The 19,607-nt window shown below is 35.2% G+C and overlaps 1 protein-coding gene and 1 long non-coding RNA gene across 6 annotated transcripts; one reads left to right on the top strand and one right to left on the bottom strand.

Moving 5' to 3' along the window:
• The first annotated feature begins 2,715 nt into the window (after window positions 1-2,715).
• LOC128220015 (uncharacterized) lies at window positions 2,716-8,744 on the top strand. Its single transcript, XR_008258713.1, has 4 exons — window positions 2,716-2,845; window positions 3,117-4,361; window positions 4,644-4,801; window positions 6,677-8,744. It is a non-coding gene; the product is annotated as an uncharacterized LOC128220015 (long non-coding RNA).
• Window positions 8,745-11,007: 2,263 nt separating this feature from the next.
• On the bottom strand, window positions 11,008-18,744 carry LOC128221837 (uncharacterized). Of its 5 annotated transcripts, none has more exons than XM_052930465.1 (7): window positions 18,669-18,744; window positions 17,947-18,258; window positions 17,422-17,581; window positions 16,409-16,526; window positions 15,195-15,280; window positions 14,197-14,269; window positions 11,008-13,532 (listed from the first exon to the last, which is right to left on the bottom strand). In XM_052930465.1, exon 7 carries the CDS (start codon window positions 12,980-12,982, stop codon window positions 11,654-11,656), a length of 1,329 nt encoding a protein of 442 aa, XP_052786425.1. In that variant the 5' UTR covers window positions 12,983-13,532; window positions 14,197-14,269; window positions 15,195-15,280; window positions 16,409-16,526; window positions 17,422-17,581; window positions 17,947-18,258; window positions 18,669-18,744; the 3' UTR covers window positions 11,008-11,653. The 5 variants fall into 5 exon arrangements, with proteins under 5 accessions (XP_052786425.1, XP_052786405.1, XP_052786416.1 ...); XM_052930445.1 differs by having other exon boundaries at window positions 18,714-18,741; XM_052930476.1 differs by lacking the exon at window positions 11,008-13,532 and having other exon boundaries at window positions 13,927-14,269.
• Window positions 18,745-19,607: the final 863 nt, after the last annotated feature.

Below are 19,607 nucleotides of genomic sequence, written 5' to 3' on the forward strand. Positions count from 1 at the left end.
GTGTAACACTTGTTACGGCCTATAACAACTGGCTACTGCTGTTATGTGTACCACTTGTTACGGCCTTACGCCTGACTACTGTTGTGATGTGTTACACTTGTTACGGCCTTACGCCTGGCTACTGATGTGATGACTTACACTTGTTACGGCCTTACGCCTGGCTTCTGTTGTGATGACTAACACTTGTTACGGCCTTACGCCTAGCTTCTGTTGTGATGACTAACACTTGTTACGGCCTTACGCCTAGCTACTGTTGTGATGTGTAACACTTGTTACGGCCTTACGCCTGGCTACTTCTGTGATGTGTAACACTTGTTACGGCCTATAACAACTGGCTACTGCTATTATGTGTAACACCTGTTACGGCCTATAACAACTGGCTACTGCTGTTATGTGTACCACTTGTTACGGCCTTACGCCTTACTACTGTTGTGATGTGTAACACCTGTTACGGCCTTACGCCATGCTACTGTTGTTATGTGTAACACTTGTTACGGCCTTACGCCTGGTCACTGTTGTGATGTGTTACACTTATTACGGCCTTACGCCATACTACTGTTGTGATATGTAACACTTGTTACGGCCTTACGCCTGGCTACTGCTGTGATGTGTAACACTTGTTACGGCCTATAACAACTGGCTACTTTTGTTATGTGTACCACTTGTTAAGGCCTTACGCCTTACTACTGTTGTGATGTGTAACACTTGTTACGGCCTTACGCCATGCTACTGCTGTGATGTGTAACACTTGTTACGGCCTATAACAACTGGCTACTGCTGTTATGGGTAACACTTGTTACGGCCTTACGCCTTTCTACTGTTGTGATGTTCAATAATCAAGTGGTGGTTGTGGTTGTGGTGGTGGTGGTGGTGGTGGTGGTGGTGGTGATGATGATGATGATGGTGGTGGTGGTGGTGGTGGTGGTGGTGGTGGTGGTGGTGGTGATGATGATGATGATGATGATGAATTTTATTGATAAATTTAATAATTTTCTTTTTATATACATGTATCAGCTTGTTTTTTTGTGTGTTTTTTCAAAATAATGTCGAGAAATACTAAACTGTTTATATTTTATTGTGTATATGTATGGCAGTATAGTTATCTATACTTATTAGTTAGAAAGGCTTTAAAGTACACCTTTTTTCCTTTACAGCACTAAACATTCTGGATGGGTAAAGTACCTGAAGGGGCCTGAAAACCAAATCAGCATTGACTCAGCATTGAGTAGTTATCATCTGTGCTCAAATTACAAGTACAAACGCATGGGAACAGACGAAACTTCAAATGTTGAAGAGTGAAGAATTATTGTGAAAAAATCTTAATGTTAGAATACCATTGACAAAATAAGACAAGAAAAAGGTTGATTTTTAAGCATTTTATTAGCTATAAAAATGTATGGTTACATGGCATTATGTATATGTTCTTCAAAACTGGACGGTAAACTATCATAAATTGTCTTCTAAATTGTTCAATAGACATCATAGATAATATTTAAAATGATTTCAGCAACTTGCCTTATATTTAACTATTTTTTATGAATTTTGTAAAACTGCTATATGTTTTCAAACATCGAAATACTGCTCTGTTCCGAAGACTCAAAAGATCAATCAAAATGATTTGTTTCCATGTGTATCAATAATTAGTTCGTTTAAACTTTAGTTTTCTGTTAACTGAAGTACATTTGTATTATTTTACCAGAATCTGTTGTGTTTATTTCATTATCTCTGATAATGCGAAAAAAAATCAAATATAGACAAAATATTTACTTGTTGGTCTTTGTAGCCCTTGGAGTTTGGGGTTGGGTGTAATGAAACTTAAATAACTTTTTTAAGTCCCATAGTGTACCATGATTATAACTATGTTGTAGGTTAAAGCTTTTATAAAAGTGTGTATTACGCGGCTAATACCTTAATACCTGGTTTCTGTTGTTATATGTCACACTTGTTACGGCCCTACACCGACTTAGTCCCTGATTTGAACACCGTTGCACTAACCTAGCTTATGCCCTATATCAAAGATACCTAACCAATGCTACTCAATGATTAAATCTGAGACGAAGTTGGGCGCACTTGCTGGGCTAAAGTGTTGTATATGCTATGTAATGTTTCTATGCATGACTTTACGCATGTAAGACTTTACACATGTAACAGGATGGATATTTTTTAAGAAGATAGCGATGTTAGTATTACCTTTCTTAGGCATGATTTGATTGTTTTAAACAAAATTTACTTTGATATACAAGTAATTTAAGTGGGTGTTCTCATTATTAAAAAGACAATAAAGCTAAATGGTAGAACGTTGCCACCCTTTTATCATCATTTAGCATTTTTAAACTGTGATATGTTAACTGATTGAGACTGGCAGATCAATGGACGTTTTCGTATACTGTATTGTCATCCTAGAATATCATGCATTCTTTAGTACAGTGTATGGAGAAAATGTAATACTGTACGAACACAAAACTTCTTTACGTTTAAATTTAAATGATTTATATAATTATTCTTTTAAACCATGATCATTCTTAAAACTAACGCAAATTAATATAATTTTTATAGTTAGCATATATCGTATATTTCAACTACGCCCCGTTTGGCAGCACAAATAAGAACAATATGTATTAGTTACGCCCCGCCAGGACAGACCAAACTATTGGCATAAAACAAACCGTGAAATGATTCTATTGTATTCGAACAATACCTTCTAGCCCCGGGGAATGTGTACACATGCTTGTGTATTGGAGTGAGATCTGCATTTGCATTGACATTTGTCACTCAGTAGAAGGCGGGAAGCTACACAAAGCGACACAAAGTGCTGGACATTTGGATAAACTTGATCTGTTTGTAGGTATGTACAGTGTTTATTTCCATTTTGCTTGTCGATTTAATGCTTTGTTTTTATCGGTTGTGTGTGTTTCTTGTCGTTAACGTTGCTATACAAATATTTCACTCAACTCAGAAACATGTTCCGACTGTTTTAAAATAGCAAAACACCAAGTACGCCAGCTATATAGTTTTGCAAACGTTTCAAGTCTGTGTGATCTATGACGTCCAAAATCATTGTTAAACCTCGATTTGTTTGAATGCTAACGTCAGTAACGGCAAAATTTTGTTTTCAGATCATGAATAGTTGCCCTAAACAGATGAACGACCATTGCACCACCATGACCAGATGACCGCCGACGCCTCCTCGCCTGATTCAACATAATCACCTACGTAACGTCACCATGGTCATCGCCTGGTCCTCTGTTATTTCATGTAGGACGTCACCATGGTACCTTACGCCTCTCCACCCGGCCTCTTTACGTACGGTGACACGCTTCTCCAAATGTGCACTAGCGAACGTCGACAAGAATACCAACGAAAGATAAGTTTCATTTTTTAATACTTTTTGGTAGTAGAATGTTCGAAGAGAAATCTGCTTGACATTCGCATATGTTTCTATAAAAAGTTTTAGCTAAAAACGAATGTTTAGACCTTAAAGGTCACTTTATATTTTATAAGCTTTACATTTATGAATCAAAAGTTCATGGGAAAAACTTAATTTTAAGGAAAATTGTATAAATGAAAAACAAAACACATTGATCTCATACAAAAGAAGTGTTAGTCTAGTATGAAAAAAATCGTCTCATTCTTCGTAATAATTAAAAAAAATAACTTAAGAAATACACGAAAATCAGATAGGCATTTTTTGCTGGTATAAGCAATTTTACAGTGAAAATGCTAAAGGCGCCAGCATGTTTCCCAAAATTGCTGTTACCGAACCATGGTAGCTGAAAATGTTTATTCCATTTTCGTGTATATTAAATATATATTCTTGCACATTAGTGCAAACATTTTTGGCTAATTGTAGGGGGCTTTGTTTGTATGAGATTAATGATACTAATTAGAATAGTATATATAATAGTGATTACAGCCTTCTAGCGGTAATCGCGTTTATTTACACACAAGACGTTGTCACTTTGCGGTTCTGTGAGTACGAATGTAAACGAGTATGAAATGCGTGGGGCGAATATGTCTCGTCCTTTCCGTTTCCGGTTCCAAGCAACTTAATATAGACTTAACAATGTGAAAGGCTTATGAAATATGAAGTGAACAATATATCATATGTTTTACATTTATTTGTATTTATTATGATGTATTATATAAACTCTATAATGAAAGCAATGTACATGCATTGTTTTTAAGCGTCCACTGTTCCGGAAGTGTCGCTTCGTCCAACCGGAAATGATGATGCTTGCAACCGGAAGTGATGCCCCTGCAACCGGAAATGATGATGCTTGCAACCGGAAGTGATGCCCCTGCAACCGGAAGTGACGCCCCCCCTACATTCGGAAGTGATGCTCCATCAACGAGCGGCCATGGTATGAATTCAACAAAACATTTGAGTCATTGGACTATTAATGCGGAAAATAATTGATTAAAGTATCACGTATTTAAAATAGCACTGTAATTTGAACACCATTGTGTAGGATTAAATTTCTGTGAATTCTGTGCAAAAGCCCGCTATTCATGTATACAAGCATGGTGAACCCATGTTTCAATTCCAACTATTTTCAGAATTTAGCCTCAGCAGCTTTGTGCATTAACTACTAATAAACCTTACCATTACTAAATATATGCAACATTTCACCTATAATTTAAAGTTTCAGTGTCCCGACAAGCCAGAAGACCGTCGACCCGGGCCGTTCCACTGACGGGCGGATTGTTTGTTGACGGACCCGACCCATTCCACTGACGGTGAACTCCTTTAACTATGGTGTTACCGTGTCTGAGAACGGATCGTTTTGCATCTAGAAAGTCGGTAAGTGTATACCGTTGTTAAAAAAAAATGATAATGATGATGATGATTATAATGATGATGATCATGCTGCTGTTGTTGATGGTGGTTGTGATGATGATGTTGTTGTTGATGGTGGTGTTGATGATGATGATGATGACCATGCTGCTGCTGTTGTTAATGATGATTATGTTGCTGCAGCTGTTGATAGTGGTGGTGATGAGGATGATGATGATGATGACTTGTTTTCCATAAAGATCTTTGGTGATGATTTAGTTTATAATTGCTTTGCTGATGTTTTCATGGGTGGTAATGTTATGGTGATCTAAATGGTAATAAAATTCCAGTTTTTTTATTAATTCATTCAGTCATGTAGTCATTCAAACACTCATTCATGCATTTATTTAGTTTATAATTATTTTTCCCATCGATTGTTTGTTTTATTCTTAATGCAAACACTTTACTTTTGCCATTACGTAATAACCATTCAAGATATCCACATGCAACTTTTTACACATTTAAGCAGTGAGAATGTGCCCATGTGTAGCAAGGCTAATAACTCTTGCTTTAATAAGAGGCTGGCTATGCCCCTTATTTACTATAAAAATTGACAAGCGTTGACGTTCGTGCCACGGGGCTCTTGTGTATTAAGCTTTTAATTTAGTTTAATTAATTTCTTGATTAATTCATTTATTTATTCGCTCATTTATTCATTAGTCGGATTCCCTGCTTACCATGTCACTTTGTCCCGCTTGGTTGTGTGTCAGGAATACTGTCACTTTGTCACGCTTGGTTGTGTGTCAGGAATACTGTCACTTTGTCACGCTTGGTTGTGTGTCAGGAATACTGTCACTTTGTCACGCTTGGTTGTGTGTCAGGAATACTTAGCTGTAGAAACAATGACCGATGTTGATAAGAAATGATTGATTACCATCATGGATGGTAATGTTATGGTGATCGTAATGGTAATATAATTAGGTTTATTTTATGTTTAAGATGAGAAGGATGCTAGTAGTGATTTCCCGTTTTGGATATGCTGATGTCGGTGTTTAATGATTCTGGAATTTCGGGTTCGTTGTTTTTATCAGGAGTAGTATAAGCATATTTTATTTTAATATTTTAAGCTCGCCTAATTGTGAATTCCCATTGTTCGTTAAAATATGTAGTTCATCGTTCCTGTATCTAGTTCTGACACCTCGGGTCAAAGTAGACTGGGTACCTTAAAATATATACTTAATGTATGGACAACATTATCATTGGCACATATCTTGTACCTGATTTGCGCGATAGTATACATTAACTTGAACAATCTGCTCTTTGAAAGCCAGCTGTTGTATAAGCCAGAGGTCATCTACCAAGTCTGTTTAAGTGATGTTTATTGGGTCAGGGTTGGTGTCCTGGTATTGACATAATATTTAATAAGACATGTTTGGATGATTGTTTCATAATGAGATACTTTGGCCAGCAGTAGTTGAGATTCTTTGTGATAAACATTGGCCAGAAGTCGTTTTAAAAGGAATCATTTCTCAAATACACCTTTGAACTTCTCTACACGTATTTGCATATTTTACTGGTACTATTGATTTCAGATATTGGGCCGTCATGGCACTCTCGGTTAAGGCATTTGGCCCATATATAAGCTATAGTCCCGTTCACTTTTTCGGAATATTGAGGCCTGACAACCCCATATATAATATTCATATAATTTAAAGCAGTTTTATTTGTTAAGGATAAATATGTCAATTAAATTTTATCAAGTTATTTGTCCAGCTATATTTGAATTAAGAAAATGAAAATGCCAAACTGTATTTCACTTAATGTGGGTCAAATGCCTTATTCAGAATTTGAGTTCGATGTTCAAGTTGTAATGTTTTGAAAATGATGTTTTTTTTCTTTCAGTAAAGAAAATTGGCCATTCCAAGAGAACACACGGACATTTAAACTTCCAAATAATTGATTGTCAAGTTAACTACATTAGAACCTTATTGAATAATCAGAGTCTTGTGTTGTGATGTGACCATCTAACATTCTTATGATGAGACATAAGTTGGACTTAAAGTTAAAACATATACTTACTTATACAATATACAAATACAATATATGTTATTGAAATTTGAAATCACTTCTGTCATACCATATAATGTTAAATTGTTGATTATCTGTGAATTATGAAAGCTTACCATTGAGGCCACTGTTAATGTATTTCTTGTTTCACTGTTATTTGAAAAAAATGTAGGGTATGTAGATTAAACATCGAACAACAAAGCTTTTAACATGACTGCAAAAAGGGTACACATATTTTGCGTATGGGATGTTTTCATACCTTTATCAAATAGCCAAAGGAGCTGTATTTAATGTCCTTTAATACATACTTTTTACATAGCTGTATATAATGTTATGGGGTTTGAAATATGAGAATGATTTCAGTTTTTTTCTCTTTTTATGGCAAGTATTGTGAAAAAAAATCACTTAACAGTGGCTTTATCTTATGAAATGTTAGATTATCACAAATTTATGAAATGATTTACTTATATATAAGAATATGATTTATATGTGTTTGTGTTGATGAATTCCAATTTATCTATATGATGCAGTATCACACATTTATATAACTGGATGATTTTATTTTGTAAAATTTTCAATTTTTGAAAAGAAGTTTATTAAGGTTGAAAATTTCAGCAAATTTAGATCAAGTGTATATTTTTTATTTCTGAATATTTTTACTGATAACACTTTATATATGAATATAACTGGCAACTATTTGACTTGTACTTTGCAACTATTTGACTTATACTTGGCAACTATTTGACGTATACTTGGCAACTATTTGACGTATACTTTGCAACTATTTGACATATACTTGGCAACTATTTGACCTATACTTTGCAACTATTTGACTTATACTTGGCAATTAAGCATTTTTGTTTTACCTTTTTAAATTGGATAGAGTGTGAATAGAGAAAGCCTTCAATTGTTTAAATTTATTTTCAAAAACAACAACATGTGAATGGACAGACGGACAAAATGCCACATTATAAAAAAAATATACAACTAAATGTGTTATTGCATCATATTAATCAGTATTTATTTTTGTATATTTGATGACTTTTATGTTGATATGAAACAAATCAAATTGGTATAATAGTGACAATAATAATGCACAAAATATATTTAATTTTTTTTTTACTCTCTCTCTCTCTATAACTAGATATTGTAAATCCTTCTTTTTTCCAATGTGTTAAAATTTCAAAACACCTGTAAAGATTCTTTAAATAGTTTGTACAATCAAAAAAGTTTTTTATTTCAATTTTAAAAACAATAACGATTATTGTGCTTTCAATAAAGAATCTAGGCGCCAGTTTCTTTATGAAAGTTGTATTTAAATCAGTCGGTGAATTGCTGCAGCTTGTTCACTTGTTATCGCACTCTAACACTAACTCTACATGACATACTTTAGTAATTGACCGACTGAAAACGTATTTTATATTGGGATATTTGTACAAACTATTTATTTTCTCCTTTTATCAACTTGTCTAGTTACTTTTGGATCTATGAAACATATTTAAACATTATTTTTAAAGAACAAAACACGTTTGGCGTTCTATTTTAAAACCATAAAAAGTACTTTTTTTAATGTGCATAAAACAGTCACACTGATTGATTTGTTTCTTGATGGTAATTTAATGTTTCTCGTTTATAAATGAAATGCTATATATAAAAGAATAAAATGATGGAACAAAATGTGTTTAATTACTAAAGATTCAAGACATATTGTCACGTGATACACATGTGTAATACGTCATTAAAATGGCCGATCATGTGACTTTTAGGTACCACGTGATCTCAAGTTTTGATGACGTATGCAACAAAATATACATGTGTAGTACGTCATCGAAATGGCGGATCATGTGACCTTTTGGTGTTTCACGTGATCTCGAATTTTGATGACGTATGCAACAAAACTCGCGTAATACACATGTGTAAAACGTCATTAAAATGGCCGATCATGTGACCTTTTTGTGTTTCACGTGATCTCTAATTTTGATGACGTAGGCAACAAAAATGTCACGTGATACACATGTGCAAAACGTCATTAAAATGGCCGATCATGTGACCTTTGTGTACCATGTGATCTCTTATTTTGATGACGTATGCAACAAAAATGTCACGTGATACACATGTGTAAAAACGTCATTAAAATGGCCGATCATGTGACTTTTTTGCGTATCACGTGATCGCAAATTTCGATGACGTATGCAACAAAAATCACGTGATTCACATGAGTATAACGTCATTAAAATGGCCGATCATGTGACCTTTTTGTGTATCACGTGATCTCAAATTTTGATGACGTATGCAACAAAAATGTCACGTGATACACATGTGCACAACGTCATTAAAATGGCCGATCAGGTGACCTTTTTGCGTATCACGTGATCGCAAATTTCGATGACGTATGCAACAAAAATCACGTGATTCACATGTGTAAAACGTCATTAAAATGGCCGATCATGTGACCTTTTTGTGTATCACGTGATCTCTAATTTTGATGACGTATGCAACAAAAATGTCACGTGATACACATGTGCAAAACGTCATTAAAATGGCCGATCATGTGACCTTTTTGTGTATCACGTGATCTCTAATTTTGATGACGTATGCAACAAAAATGTCACGTGATACACATGTGCAAAACGTCATTGAAATGGCCGATCATGTGACGTTTTTGCTTATCACGTGATCGCAATTTTTGATGACATATGCAACAAAAATGTCACGTGATACACATGTGTAAAACGTCATTAAAATGGACGATCATGTGACCTTTTTGCTTATCATGTGATCGCAATTTTTGATGACATATGCAACAAAAATCACGTGATACACATGTGTAAAACGTCATTAAAATGGCCGAGTATGTGACCTTTTTGCGTAACACGTGATCACATATTTTGATGACGTATGCAACAAAAATGTCACGTGATACACATGTGTAAAACATCTTTAAAATGGCCGATTATGTGACCTTTTTTCGTAACACGTGATCACATATTTCGATGACGTATGCAACAAAAATGTCACGTGATACACATGTGCAAAGCGTCATTAAAATGGCCGATCTTGTGTATCACGTGATCTCTAATTTTGATGACGTATGCAACAAAAATGTCACGTGATTCACATGTGTAAAACGTCATTTAAATGGCCGATCATGTGACCTTTTTGTGTATCACGTGATCTCTAATTTAGATGACGTAAGCAACAAAAATGTCACGTGATACACCTGTGCAAAACGTCATTAAAATGGCCGATCAGGTGACCTTCGTTTATCACGTGATCTCAAATTTTGATGTATGCATCAAAAATGTCACATGATACACATGTGTAAAACGTCATAACCTGGCCGATCATGGGATCTTTTTGTGTATCATGTGATCTCAAATTTTGATGACGTATGCAACAAAATATCACGTGATACACGTGTGAAAACGTCATTAAAATGGCCGATCATGTGACTTGTCAAAAATGTAGTCTGTGTATTACGTGATATTCAATTTTGATAACGTAGGAAACAAAAAATTCACGTGATACACGCTTTTTACGCCAATAAAACGTAAGATCGTGGTATCTTTTTATCATATCTACAACTCATGTTTTACACAATTTAATGACGTTAGATTTGTATACCACATGAATGACGTCATTGAATATCATGTGTTTATTTGTGAACCAACAGCTTTGTTCACATAGTACCTTACTGCCAGGTATAATACGTCATTAAAACTGATCCTTTTATCTTTATTATTCAGTCCAACTACACTGTATTGTCAACGTGTGTGTGTGTGTGTGTGCGTGTGTGTGTGTATGTGTAACTATAATACAATTGCATATGATGTGATACACAATAAATGACATTAATTATGTGTAGCATTTTTGTTGTTGATATAATGGGGAGTACAAATCATTGGTTTCACCATCTGAACAACCCGGTGCCGCACAAGCTGGGTTAATAAAACTTGGTACATGAATGTGGTGTAATATGCCTGCCATTTAAAAATATTAATTGGACAACAATTGTGGCTACTATGGCAACGAAAGAAATGAAAATACCACTTTTTGACTGCATTTGGTGTAACTCCAGTTTAAAAAGCTACATTCATTAAACTCGGTACGTAGAAAAGTACTTGCATGCATTTTGTTGCATAGAAATGAGGTTGCTTTGGCAACAAAATAGTGTGAATATATTTCAGTCTATCAAGAACAATGGATCCCATGATAATTCGGAGTATGTAAGCTAGTTATAGGAAATATGTGAGAATAGTGAGATTATGCATGTCATTTTTTTATTTTGGACATGTGTTTCCATGATGATTAAATAGTTTGAATGTCTCCGTTTGCCTGGGAAAAATTGTTCTGTGATAACTCAAGAAGTACACAAGCCAGGTATATCAAACGTTGTTTTTATGGGCCGGCCAAAAGCAAACTATGCACATCATTAGTACCAAGTTATGATTACTGGAGGGGAACTGTTGTATTGCTAGCAAACTATGCACATCATTAGTACCAAGTTATGATTACTGGAGGGGAACTGTTGTATTGCTAGCAATACTCAGCGACTTGTTTATACATACATACACGTAAATATTAATCATTGCAAAACAATTCAAAACAACCACAGTTTACAATAACCACCACAGTTTACAATAACACTGATCAGAAGAGAAAATAACACAGCCTATGGAATGTCAATGAACGAAATGAGTGTGTGATATCAGTTAATGTTCATTTCATATAACGGTTTCCATTGCTGGCAAAATACGTCATAAACACTGACGTCACTGCTGGCGGTCCCAGTGAAGATCTCTAGGTTGAATGTCAATTGGAAGGTCTCTCTGCATTGTGACTGGAAATAAACCAATGTGCCGTATATATGCCAGATATGTGTAAGATATATGCCAGATATGTGCGAGATATATGCTGGATATGTGATGGATATATGCCAGATATGTGTGAGATATATGCCGGATATGTGATGGATATATGCCAGATATGTGCAAGATATATGCCAGATATGTGTAAGATATATGCCAGATATGTGCGAGATATATGCTGGATATGTGATGGATATATGCCAGATATGTGTGAGATATATGCCAGATATGTGTGAGATATATGCCGGATATGTGATGAATATATGCCAGGTGTGTGTAAGATATATGCCGGATAGGTGATGAATATATGCCAGATATGTGTGAGATATGTGTGAGATATATGCCGGATATGTGATGAATATATGCCAGGTATGTGTAAGATATATGCCGGATAGGTGATGAATATATACCAGATATGTGTGAGATATATGCTGGATATGTGATGAATATATGCCAGATATGTATGAGATATATGCCAGATATGTGGGAGATATATGCTGGATATGTGATGAATATATGCCAGATATGTGTAAGATATATGCTGGATATGTGTAAGATATATGCCGGATATGTGTGAGATATATGCCAGATATGTGTAAGATATATGCCCGATATGTGATGAATATATGCCAGATATGTGTAAGATATATGCTGGACATGTGATGAATATATGCCAGATATGTGTGAGATATATGCCAGATATGTGTGAGATATATGCCAGATATGTGTGAGATATATGCCGGATATGTGCGGGATATATGCCTGATATGTGATGGATATATGCCAAATATGTGTGAGATATATGCCGGATATGTGCGGGATATATGCCCGATATGTGATTGATATATGCCTGATATGTGATGGATATATGCCGGATATGTGCTGGATATATGCCGGATATGTGCTGGATATATGCCGGATATGTGATGGATATATGTCGGGTATGTGCAGGATATATGCCGGATATGTGATGGATATATGCTGGATATATGTGGGATATGTGATGGATATGTGCTGGATATATGCCGGATATGTGATGAATATATGCCAGATATGTGCAGGATATATGCCGGATATGTGATGGATATATGCCGGATATGTGCAGGACATATGCCGGATATGTGATGGATATATGCCGGATTTGTGATGGATATATGCTGGATATGTGCAGGATATATGCCGGATATGTGATGGATATATGCAGGATATATGCCGGATATGTGATGGATATATGCTGGATATGGGATGGATATATGCTGGATATATGCCACATATGTGCTGGATATATGTGGGATATATGATGGATATATACCGGATATGTTTGGAATATGTGATGGATAAATGCCGGAAATGTGCTGGATATGTGATGGATAATATGCCAGATATGTGACAGATATATGTGACATATTTGCGTTTAAACATGTATACTCAAGATTGATAACCAAACTTTCTTTACCAATTTTGTGGGTAAACACCACTTTAAAATCAGTATAAAATAGTCAAGTACTTTACTCCAGTTATTTCCAAGAACATTCAGATACTTATTTCTAACAAAATCATTAGAACTGTACAGAAGATATCATCCTAAGACTAAACACATATATATATTTGTTCCTCAGCCAATGTCAATTGCAGTGCACTTGCAATAGCCTCGACCAGGGAGAGCTCTTCAGATCTTCACAGATAGGTTGGCGGTGTCAGCTGCTATTCCGGAAACGCCTGCCTCATTTGCCTCTCAGCTTCCATGACCTGCCCCTCTACATTGTCAGCATGTGAATTTGTTGACAGACATTTACAGGCTAAGTAACTTATTCTGCTGACACCTGAATATGATTAACAAAACAGATCTATACTATTATTATATATAATAGAAATTTTGTCTAAAAATATGTAGTTCTGAAAAACATATTTTTCTTGTTTTGTTATATCTATCTGAACTGTAACATGAAAGATTTTCGACATAATGCAAGCTAACCGGGCAGAAATGTAAAATGCTCCTTCTGTATTTATAATATCTCGATCATGTATTTATCTTAATAAGATAGGAATATTATGTCAATGATTCTTATACGTAATATTAACTTTATATTATGCACACATTTTTAAAAAGATGATTTATGACGGCATTGCAGCCAGAGATATTTAATACAATAAATAAAGAAAATTATTCTATGTATTTTAATGTAGCAAACAAAGTATTTATTTTTGTCTTGGGCTCACAATGCATATGCACAAAATCTTCATACAAACTTGTTAAAGCCGAAATCTCTAGAAAACCATTCAATGATTTGTGTTCCAACTTCTATGTTGTGATCATTATAATAAGTTCTTGGTAATGAAACTTATGAGGATAACACACAGTTGTCATTGGTGCAACAAGAGATGTCGCCTGAGCACGAAACTGCTATCTCTCACTAATGGTGGTCAAAAGTTTTTGTTTACAGTTTTGATATTAACTTACTGAAATACATTTACTGCAACTTTTACCTCGAACATGGAGTGTCTGAAAACACCAGTATCATGTGATGATTCAAGTGACCTCGCATCAATGCCTATACATCTAAAATTATAAATATTGCAGAAATATGAGGAAGGCGATTCAGTGAACGTGTTATAATAAGACTGTTGGTCGTAACTTTGGCCTAACCTCGTACCCTAAAACCAACAAGGGTCATCTACCGGTCAAGGGAATCTATCTCTGAAATTTGATGATCCTAGGGAAAACTGTTTTAGAGTTATAGTATAAAAAAGTTATTCTCAGACAGTATGATAACTATATGCCACTCTTTGAAGGCAATTAACAACTACAAAAGAAAAGGGACTCAAATGTTGATGACAGTAAACACACATAAAAATACATGCCAAAATTAAACTGTTTTGAACTTTTGATATCGTTTGTTTTATTTGTCATTGAATCTTCCAACAGTTTATGATAGACTGTAGTTAAATGGCTTTTCAATGTTTTCCTTAAAATACATATACAAGCTTCCAGCATGCATGGGAGAACACTCACAGATCTGTGCAGGCATCTAATAAATGAAACGACAACTAGATTTTATGAAGAGGAACCAAATAATAGAAAAACGGCCAGTGAACAACAAAAACATAAATCATGCTTTTATCACATGTTTCAAACCTTATCAAAACTATTTCAATGTTAATATTCTATTTTAGAATGATACAGCTTGCATTTTCACCACAAGTATCAAAGCATGGTTTGATTTCCATTATATACCATAACTAGAGACACACAAGTGATTGCAACATTCACTTGTTTTATGAACTTTTAGCAGTCAATCAAATGGCATAAATTGATTGCAATTAAAGTCATAAAATTAAACATACGCATAGGACATGTAACATGTGGATATTCTGGACAGTTCTGAAGTATGACCAGGATAACAGTTTTCACCATCATCATCATCATCATCATCATCATCATCATCATCATCATCATCGTTATCAACACAATCATCAATACTTACAAAAATGTATGTATACAAAACGCTAACAGGACTCCTTCCCATCAGTGGACAGGGCTAGGTCTATGGCAGGCTGACATGTGCAGAAACTGAAAAGATAATATATGAAATAACAAGATCGGTCATAGACTGTCATATCCCCCACCGAACGAAAAACAGTATAAATTCCCCTTACAACAAATGATCACAATTAATCAATTAACAACAAAAATATCGCTGGAGGCGATGGATGCTCCCATACGCCAAAGTTCTATGAAAAGGCAGAAATTGTCATAAAATGTGATTGTAGAAGGTAAATGGTTTTAGCATTATTATACACAAATTGGGAAAATTACTTACATGGAAAAATGTGGGCAGGTTTTGGAATTAAATTTTAAAGTAAATTTTATGCAATGTAATAAAAAGCAGCAATTGAAACCCCAATATCGAAAATATGGCCTTGTTATATCTGATTATCAAAACATGTCAGAAACAGTGAATTTCAGGAGAGATAATGAAAATTAAATGCAGGGCAGGATCATGATTCTTAGATAAGGCACTTCCACTTATTGCCATATATCTACATTTCAAGTTTTACTTCAATCAGTCTAAAGACCAAGATTTATTTCAATCCCATCATAGTTTTGAAGTTATTCTTCGAACAAGGGTGTGAAGGACAGATGGACGGACAAGGCCTTGCACATCTCTAAAATGATATCCATTTATTAACAAAGTTTGAAGTCAAATTTATGTTCCGAGCAAAATATAAGTATGAAAATTAACAAAGGGCTATAACTAAAAACATACTGCACCAAAATTATGGTTCCTGTGCAGTGCACTTATCCTGGATGAGATCTATCTGTATATGAAGTTTAAAGTCTATACCTCAAAGACTTTCCAAGTTATGCTGTATGCTCTGGTCAAAACGTTATTACCTAAAGTATTTATGAAAAATGAGGTAATATAAATCACACTGGTATAAAGGGGCTGGGGAAAAGTGGCTATATTAGCCTTTAAAAGCAATATAAGCCTTAAGTTGCTATTAAAGTGAAGATTTGGCATTTAAATATCAAGAACAAATATCAAGGGTTAAGTTTTGCGTACTACTGATCATCATGTCTATTTCAACTTTGTTTCTTTTAAGAGAGACAGACATATTAACAGGCAGCACAAAATTTGGACGCATACCAAAACATCGAATGTCCTCTTCACAACCTCTCGCCCTAGACTGTACTTACTATTGCACTGCTCTTCCTCTGGTTGCCTGGACGGAGTCTTCATGTCAACAGTATTTTTGGGAGAGGCCTTGAACCCACTGTCTCCAAGGGCAACATCGTTCACAGTTTCAAAATAGTCCTTTAATGAACATTTAACAATTGTAACTGTGTATGAGCATTATATTGAGTGGAGTTGGAGTAGATAATATCACCAATGATCAACTATTATTATAATTAAATTAAGTTATGTTCAGCAGCTATTTGGTATTAGTTGACTGATTTGATTTCATTGTCATAAGCATGATGTTCTACTTATATCTTTCTAACCAGTAAATTTCACATTGTGAACGTTTTAACGTCATGAAATTATTCAAACACTTTGAAAAAATACCCCTATCACTAATCAATTATGACAGTGTTGCATACAAGTCTAAAGCCACAACAATATGTAAAACATACATGCCATATTTCTGAGAGGCTTCCCAGGGGATTCTGGTCTGAATTTCAAGGGATTTTGATATTACGCCAGGGGATTTTTAGGCAGTGAAATTTTGCACAATATCTACTTTTATGATATAAGAATACATACAGAAACACACTCTAATTTCAATAATTTTTGGACTCAGTCATCATGGTCCTTCATGGAATTTCACACTCATAATATTATAGATGCATTCCACTGTCAACATTGAGCTAGCTTTTTTTTTCTTCTTTTTTTGAATGGTCAAGAAGTATCACATGATGAGTGTTCAAAAAATACTATATATATAATACACAATTTTATTTCACTAATCTAGTATAAATGATTGTAAGCACACCAAAGACTAGCAAATTTCATGAGCTCCTGAAATAAAATGTCGTATTTTACGACAACAAAATATATTATAATTTATTATTAAAACTGTTTGCTGTATTGTGATCAACAGAACAACCATTTAGTACGGCTATATTTTTTTTATTTTGTCACCCTCCTTTTAAACATCATATTCATTGCATTATTTTAAAACATTATCAATTATTAAACTCATCCTTACCAGAATGGATGCCTTGCGCTTCCTAGCCTTGGTCGTATCCGCCGAATGGTTTAAGGGGATGACGTCAGACACATAGTTCTGGGCGTACACTTTCACCAAGGCGCAGCATCTTCCCAGATCCACACACTGCATGTCCAGTAGATGTACCAAACTTCTGATGCTGAAAGTAAATTGAAAATGATGAAGATGATATTTAAAATTGCCAATACATCGCAGTGGCATAGCTTCCACTAGGCTTAAAGGCCCAGGCCTGCACATATTATTTTTTCTGTAAAGAAAGAACAAAAACTACCCCTAAATTAGACCTTTTGTGATATTCTATGTTAGTTTCCCCTTAAGATAAATGTCAAAATGCACCATTAGCCAGACTATGTATCAAACATATCAAACGAACGGGGATGCCCCCGGACCCAATAGTTTGATGCCTGCACATCAAAATTGGTCTAGCTACGCCCCTGCATTATGTTAATTAAGATTATTTCAAGTAATGTTGAACATCCAGACAAGTAGGCAATCTTCAAGCACCTCATGTTTTATGCATTGGGGACATTCTGGATCCGAACATCTTTACCCAGGTTGAAGGATTTACCCAGGATCCTCACTGGTTCCATCTCCATCAGGCTGTCTTTTCATAGACGTCGGTAGTGGTGTCAATGATGTCGTTGGACTTGTTGGCAATGGTGAAAGGGGTGGTATATAATAATGTTGTTGTTGTTGGCAGCATGGCTTTTATCAGGTATGGTGCTAGTGGTGCTGACATCTGCCACAAAAACAGAGGCCATCTCAACTGCCATGCAGTTGTCGCTTTCTAGATAGTGATCAACTGCTTCTGCAACCCTGTTCAATTAAATTGTGATTAAATCAAAATATATTTATGTATATATTGGCTCTTCAAATATAGGGAAATACAGGGGCAAGTTGGCTTCTTTAAGAAAAATAGGGTTAAAAGTCTAAACTGTAATTCTTTTGGTTTAGTACTCTTTTTTTTGCCTTCTTGGTATTTGACTGTTTGCTGTTGGGGGTGGGGAAGGGGGGCATGAATGAGTGTCATAATCATGACCAATCATGATCAATTTATCGAATATCGTCTGTCGGTTAAGTTGATTGTGCACGATATGCACGTGTATTTAGTGGACTACACGTGTAATCAGCTTGATTTTTTTAAATGCATAATATTAATTATCATAGTAGGATATTTTGAATGATAGTTGAACAAAAAGGGCAAAAATATACATGCAGTGTCATACATGTTATATACAGGCTTCCCATGTCATTAAAGAATGTTGATTTACTTCGGCAATGGCGCACTTGGTAGCAGACGGCTAGACCGGATGTTTATCAAGTACCAAAAACTACACCCTACTGTACTGTACGAGATGTTCCCCGTACACTTTCGTATCGACAGTACTTCGTTGATGGTGCCGAGTCGGTCAGATTTTGCGTATTGTTCTTATTTGCGTTTTCAACATGGTGTAGTGGTAGAAATGTCAACCGAAAAAGGTGTATAGTTTAAGTGTAAAAGGGTCCTTTCATGTGAAATTAATGGATAGTGTTTTACCGTAGTTGCATGAAATTTTCAGTTGGACATTCTTAGGGGGACGGGGTGAACGCCGGGAGAGCCCCCCCCCCCCAACTCCATTGTCTGCTTTTGAAATTGTCAGTTTGTTTAAACCAACTTCTGACACTGAACCTTCTGTAAACTTTTGTAAACTTGTTAACGTCCATTGCAAATCCCCTTAATACTTCAAACGGCAGTGTTTACCGTTCAAATGACTAGCGGTCAGTCTTTTGGCCGATTGCTCCGAATTTTGTTGAAGTTAACAACGCTGTTAACTTGCAAATCGTTACTGCTCTGGAAGTTTAATGGCTACACTAAATTGTTATCTGCTATGTTTGATGCAACTGTTTCAGCTGAACTTGTTTATATTAAAACATGTGAGCATATCATCAAATATGTCACGTTTAAACCTTAACTATGATGTCGTTAATTACGTTGTTAACTGTAACAAAGATCTGAACAATCGGCTCTTTGTTTTGTAAGGCAATGCTCAAACAATTATACACGCACTCATTGTGTCCTTCTTTGTCTTTTCATAATGCATTTGATTATAGACATGTTACATTTGTTGAGAGAGAGAGAGAGAGAGAGAGAGAGAGAGAGAGAGAGAGAGAGAGAGAGGGGGGGG

This window comes from Mya arenaria, chromosome 2 (assembly GCF_026914265.1).
Source record: "Mya arenaria isolate MELC-2E11 chromosome 2, ASM2691426v1".
Classification (NCBI taxonomy): domain Eukaryota; kingdom Metazoa; phylum Mollusca; class Bivalvia; order Myida; family Myidae; genus Mya; species Mya arenaria.

Bases quoted from the DNA above. Each gene is read 5' to 3' on its own strand.
- LOC128221837 (XM_052930445.1), bottom strand. From the start codon at position 13,115: ATGTCACATATATCTGTCACATATCTGGCATATTATCCATCACATATC.